Source organism: Geospiza fortis, unplaced genomic scaffold (assembly GCF_000277835.1).
Source record: "Geospiza fortis unplaced genomic scaffold, GeoFor_1.0 scaffold590, whole genome shotgun sequence".
Lineage (NCBI taxonomy): Eukaryota > Metazoa > Chordata > Aves > Passeriformes > Thraupidae > Geospiza > Geospiza fortis.
In genome coordinates, this window is record NW_005054402.1 from 2,149,650 (window position 1) to 2,156,510 (window position 6,861).

Genomic DNA, 6,861 nt, shown 5'->3' on the forward strand with positions numbered 1-6,861 from the left:
ATAATCACATCTTGTAACATGCACAGATTTGTGCCTTTGAAGTGTATTAAAAACACAAAACAATTCTAAAGAAAAAAATTAAAATTCCATTAAAAATTCCTTAAAATTTATGACTGCAACAGTGTCAGAGTAGATGGTTCTTTCCCCAGAGAAATAAAACAACTCTGAGCATCCATACTCAAAGATCACTTGTATAGTTTCTAGTAACTTGAAATAATTTATGCTTGTGTGTATTTTTTAATGAGTACAAGTACAAAGAAGTTTATTTCTGACATACAAGAGGAAAGTACAAATCCAGAAGAGCACTCCTATAGTTCCCATTTGGCAGAAGGTTTGAAGCTAGGCACTGAATGAATTCCACAGCAGCATGAACTCCACAGGGACATGCAGGTTTGGTGCACAGAGAAGGATCCTCCTTGAAGACCTTTTTTATTGCACTTCTATCCAGTAGTGTGTGTTCAGGGTTCATACAAGCAAGATACTAAACAAACAAAAAAATCTAGAAATAACTAACTAAACTGGTGCTTTGGGCTTTAGATTTCATCTCCCAAAACCAGCTCCTGAACTGCCTCAGGCTCAGGCTTCCAACCTGCTTGGTCCTCCAGGCTTTCTAATTCTCTGCGCACTTCCTGGATGACACTGCTTTCCTCATAATCAGAGAGGAGATCTTCAGGGATCAAGCTGAGAAAGGGCATCTCATCCATGATTAAGGGATCTTCTTTTTCAGTGCGCTGTGTTTCATTGGCAGACAGCTGGCACACAGATGTGGTGCTGTGGCTGTTGGGAAAAGGCACATCTGGTCACACAGCACATCATTTTGAGTTCTTCTGCTAATCTGTGAAATTCTCCATTCCCTCCCCATAGGAAAACATGTTAAATGCACAATGGATCTACCCTAGCTGACCTCACAAGCACCTGATTCTTACATGCTTGACAGCTGGTGAGTTATAAATGTGATTTCCACATACAGAGATCCTAACAGCATAAGATGTTTGATCCTGGTAAACAAGAGCAGTGGCCCTCAAAACAAACAGCTAACAAAAAAAAGTCACTTGAATCTTCAAATTCAGATAGAAACTTCTGGACAGTTCAGCTAGATTCACACCCCAATTAATTTCTGTTCTGTATCTTCATCTGAAACGTTGTTCTTGCTAGACCTGACATTTGCTGACAGACCTTCCCTGAGGTTAATGGCACATTAACAACAATTCTGGTGCTCATAGGATGGGATGGGATGGGATCAGCTCTGCTTGCTTCCTTAGATGACATTTATGAAACAAAATGTTATCCAATTCCTTTTCAAGCATGAAAAACAGAGTTGGGCACAGAAGAGAGAAATACTAATCTGCATCTCTATCCCAGCTATGATGCCTTGTTGGAAGTTCATATGATGCTGGAAGTGTAGGAGAAAACTTGGAGCATTTATTTCATAGAAAACATTGGTTTTGTAAAAATGCTTTTAGCAAAACTGAAATGATCTCACTTTCTGCCAATGAAATTGCTGATGATACAAATAACTCCTTTAAAAGAAATATTAAAAGCATGACACATGAAAAGTTTGTATTAAAATTCCTTTAACACATCTTACATTCTAAAACAAGCAAAAATCTGACAGAAACCCAGTCTCACATAGAGAGTTGGTGGACAGGGACTGTATGCAGAGAATGAAATTGGAGTGATGCATTTCAACAGCTGGTAGCACTGACTGATTAAAAAGCAGTACCAGCCTCATTAATTCACACACTTAATTCACACTGGATTCGTGTGTTGCCAAACTCAGTTGGGCACATCTGTGTGGGGCAAAGCAAAAGGTGTCAATGCTACCGATGAGAAAAACTGTCAAAACCTTTTCTGGTGAGGCAGAATCTGTGAGTTCTGTACCTAGTGACCACAGAAACAGACCCCTCCAAAGCTCCAAGGCACGTGTTTGCCCAGCTCTGGTGCTCACCTCTGCGGCTGGCAGCTCAGGCCCCCTGCACAGGGGCACAGCTCCAGCACTCCATCGGGCTCCAGGTCCCAGGTGATGAGGTTGAGAAGTCTGTTGGAAGGATCATGGCAGGGCTCACCCTCCTCAGGTAAGGGTGTGCACACAGGAAACAGAAGCTCTGCAGGCCAAGGGAAAGGCATTTTAGGAGAAGTCTTTAGCTGTCTGCTAAACTGGGGTGACCCCGTGTTTAATTCTGTATGCAAGATATAAAAAGAGGCTGACCTCAAGTTTCCTTATGTGCCAGGGAGCCATGAGCATGTTTTTTCCACTAGGTGGGAGTAAGACATTTGAAGTTCATCCTTAATGAGCAAGATCAGCCTGACTCAGAGACTGCTCTCAAGGCAGCACAGCATCCCTTGGAGATCCCAAACTCTTCTAATCCCAAGAAAACGAACATTACAGAGAGTCCTCTGCAATGAGTAGCATTAATGGTTTGAAATCTGAATAGACACATACCTCTCTATCTTAAACCCTGATATTTTTTTCTATTTCTTTGCAGAGACTGCAAGTCCAGAGCAATTGTTCAGAAACTAATGAGCTTACAAGAACTACAACTCAGATATTTAATTTATTTTATCAATTCTGCTGTGGGCAAAGCTGTCTGATGGCATCTGGGGCTCGGCACCCTCGTTTCTACACAGGGCTGAATTTCAGCCTGTGTAAGACATTATTTAAAAAGGCTGTGTCCTTTGGGTTTCCTCATGTCAGTAACTCCCAATCTCAGTCTGGAATTCAGCTCTTCCAGATGTTCCTAGAAAAGCTCCCTTCTTCCTCTTGTCTTCAGACACCTCATATGGCAGGATGAAATATGAGAAGAATTCAAACTCTTAAGTTTTTTAATCAGGTTTGGTCAAAAAACACATTTATGTGTGTGCATGCACAGACACATGTGCTTTAATGCACATAACCCATCAGTCCCCAGGTTCAAAACATTATATACTGAGCAGCAAACACTCCACAGTTTACTACAGTTTTATATAAAAATACACATCTTTATTAGGACAATCATTTGCAACTCTCCAGTGATGGAGAAAGGCCTTGAGGTTAGGCCTGACCTGAAAAACCCTAAAGCCCTGCTAAAGCAGAGAGCCATAGAGAATAAAAATTCATTGCTATTAATCAATAGCACTATTTTGTGTTCTAGCAAGAGTATTCTATTAATATTCATCAATGTTCTTACCTACTGAGATATATATATAGATATAAAGTGTTCTTAATTCTAGTATTCTATCAATATTCATCAATGTTCTTACCTACTGATATATATATTTATATAGAGATATGAAAATTTTCTTGATTTTAGTATTCTGTCAATATTCATCAATGTTCTAACCTACTTATATATATATAGATATAAAATTTTCTTAATTTTAGTATTCTATCAAAATTCATCAATGTTCTTACCTACTGATATATATATCTATCTATATTTAGATAGTATATATATATCAGTATATATATTAAATTTTCTTAATAACTATATATCTTGCTCCTTCCTAACCAAACTTACTTAGCATTGAAGGTCCACTGTGTAATGCTCAACTTCAATGTGGGGAAGCCGAGCAGATCCTCCTCACTTTTAAATGGTGCTGGAGCACCATTGTTTTCCTGGAATGCCCTGCAGCCTGATCCACCAGCAGCAGGCTGACAGTGGGACAGGCCCAACCATCAGTACAAGGTCTGCTCTGGCTCACAGCAAGGAGAAAAGCTAGGGAAGTATGTACCTGGTGGAGGGAGCTGGCTGGAATTGTGTCCTGTCACTCCTAAAAGAAGGTGAACTGTGATAAACGCAGCGAGGAGCTGGTGGGGAAAAAACAGCAGAAGAAACTGGACCCCAGCCAAAGAGGATTGATTTCAGGCCCAAGACCTTCTCCTCTGTGCTCCCTTCTGTAAATCAACTTTCACATTCCCACGTGGACTGACAGCATGATCTGGGACATCGTTCCTGTGTGTCTCTTGGCTGCCTGGTCCCCACTGCATGGTGTGATGCCCTGGGAGGCTCACATGAAACTCGGGGTATGAAATGTATCTGCAGCCTGATTCTTGATATATGGGCTCCTCAGTGCAGTTTCCTATCATCTTTTTAGGAAAAACTGTAATGGCTCGATCTCACAGCCAAGAGCAAAGCAAGCTAGTGTTAGAATCCTGAAGATTTTTCTGATGGGCTGCTTGCTGAGAGGAAGGAGAAGCCACTTTCAGCCAGCTCATTAATTCCTTCTGCACATTTGTAATCCTGTCATTTTTGCTAATTGTGTGTAAATTCAACACAGAACTCCTCTTTAGAAATGTACATTTTTGTGCTTCTGCTGCTGGTCGCATCTCTAGTGTGTAACAGGCTTTGCTTTCACCAGCATGCACCCCACCAGGTGTCACAGACATCTTCTATGGAAAATCCTTTCCTTAGGATTTTTCCTCCTGAGAAGCTAAGGTCCTCAGGAACTAAATGTAAACAATGGTTATCTGCTGCTGTGGAATGCAACAGGTGGATCTGTGTTTGGTCTCATGTGCTTGTTTGTAATTAATGGCCAATCACAGTCAGCTGGCTCTGACAGAGCATCCGAGTCACAAATCTTTGTTATCATTTCTTCTTTTTCTATTCTTAGCTTTCTGATGAAATCCTTTCTTCTATTCTTTTAGTATAGTTTTAATGTAATATATATCATAAAATAATAAATCAAGCCTTCTGAAACATGGAGTCAGATCCTCGTCTCTCCCCTCATCCTAAGAGCCCTGTGAACACTGTCACAACCAGGCTGCTTCTCCCTCCTGATTCTATCAAGGTTTCTAATGGAGTTAACCCAGTGCATTCCACAGGCCAAGGGAGAACAACATGCTGATTCTGTGGAGATTTAACCACTTCCCCTGTGTAGCCCCACAGGGAAAAGCAAGGCACAATTCTTCCCAAGAGTATTTCTGGGTTTCACATTCTCTGAACCTCAGAAAAAGGAAACACAATTCTTATCATTTGCTGTGCCCGTGTTTGTGCCACAGCAGAATGCAATATGGAGATTGTTTACCCACAGTGATGGGGTTTTGTTTCCCTGGCCTGTCAGGACCAGGTGTGTGTGTGTGGGGACTGTGGGTGACAGCCACAAGATTCTGGGCAGTGTGAGCAGAGTGAGTGCTTGGCAGGTTCAGTTTAGATGTAATATAGTATAGAATAATATAGTATAATAAAGTAATTAATTAGCCTTCTGATATCAATGGAGTCAGATGCATCATTCCCTCTCCCCCTTGTTGGGGTTGCCTGCAAATTCGATACCCCTGGGCTAAAAAGAGCCAAATACCAACACTCCTGCACTCTGAGCTGGGCAGGACAAAGCCCTGGGTACCTTTGTGGAAAGCACAGCAGGTGCCAGGGCTGCAGTCGTGCTGGCTCTCACAGATGGTGCCGTTCTCCCCTCTGGAAATGGATCTCCTGCACTGGCCCCACACGCAGAGCTGCTCCCCACAGCACTCCACATCCCGAGAGCAGGGCTGCAAGGGAAGGGCAGGCACAGAACTGGCACTGCAGCACTCAGAGCAGGGCATCACACAGGGCTACACACAGAACTGAGCACAGAACTGGCACTGCCACACTCAGAGCAGGGCACTATGCTCAGAACTGGGCACAGAACTGGCACTGCCGCACTCAGAGCAGGGCATCACACAGATCACAAACACTGGCATACACAGAGCTATTCTCAGAACCGCCCCTGGGCCTGAGCACAGCAATGTCTACTTTACATATCTGTCACATTCCCACTGTTTAAGTAGAACTGCTCCATTTCTCAGCTGAAGCGCACACGGAACTACTGCCAGACAGGAACCTCCACAGCAGAGCAGCAGCCTTGGGCACTGCCAGGGATCCAGCTGCTCTGGATACCCTGTGCCAGGGCCTGCCCAGCCTCCCAGGGAACAATTCCTGCCCAAAATCCCATCTAACCCTTCTCTCTTTCAATTTAAAGCCATTCTCCCTTATCCTGTCACTACATGCACTTGCAGGATGTCCCTCTCCAGCTCTCCTGTAGCCCCTCTAGGCACTGAAATGCTGCTCTGAGCTCTCCCTGGGCTCCTCTCTTCTGCAATCGAGGGAAACAAAACATTAATAAACGAAATGTTATCACAGACATCTTATATGGAAAATCCTTTCCTTAGGATTTTTCCTCCTGAGAAGCTGGGAGGCCTCAGGAACAAAATGTAAACAATGGTTATCTGCTGCTGTGGAATGCAACAGGTGCATCTGTGATTGGTCCATGTTGGATGTTTGTAATTAATGGCCAATCACAGCCCAGCTGGCTCAGACAGAGAGCTGAGCCACAAACCTTTGTTATCATTCCTTCCTTTTCTATTCTTAGCTAGCCTTCTGATGAAACCTTTTCTTCTATTCTTTTAGTATACTTTTAATGTAATATATATCATAATATAATAAATCAAGCCTTCTGAAACATGGAGTGAGATCCTCATCTCTTCCCTCATCCAAAAACCCCTGTGAACACTGTCACAAAATGTCATCAGTGGAGAACATTACTGGTTTATTTCCATTGTCAAATGCAGTCAGGAACTAAACAAAATTCTCAGAAGAACTGTTTTCAAAGAGCAAAGCAAAAAACAAGTCTTACTAAAATCTGGTTTTTAGCTGCAATAAGAACCAGACCTCATTGGTAACCAATAGTCTTTGAAAAAAATCTCTGAAAAAAATATCTTTGTGAATTTCTAGCTGAAGGTTGCTTTGTATGACAATTGCCCAAGTGCTTCAACTACACACGCCTAAGGAATCAACCCAATAAAAGCCTTGTGTGTCACTTTGTTTCCTTTTTTAGATATATATTATATATAATATATCTATTATAATATATCTATTATAATACAGACACATAATATAATATAATATA

At 42.1% G+C, this 6,861-nt stretch overlaps 1 protein-coding gene across 1 annotated transcript in view; it reads right to left on the reverse strand.

Moving 5' to 3' along the window:
* Positions 1 to 217: 217 nt before the first annotated feature.
* Positions 218 to 6,861, reverse strand: part of DKK3 (dickkopf WNT signaling pathway inhibitor 3) — a 34,123-nt gene continuing 27,479 nt past the window's right edge. The window contains exons 5-7 of the mRNA XM_005426119.2: positions 5,320 to 5,464; positions 1,949 to 2,105; positions 218 to 777 (exon numbers count right to left, since the gene is read on the reverse strand). Of these exons, the coding sequence (XP_005426176.2) occupies positions 534 to 777; positions 1,949 to 2,105; positions 5,320 to 5,464 (546 nt within the window). The 3' untranslated portion in view covers positions 218 to 533. The remainder of the gene's footprint in view (positions 778 to 1,948; positions 2,106 to 5,319; positions 5,465 to 6,861) is intronic.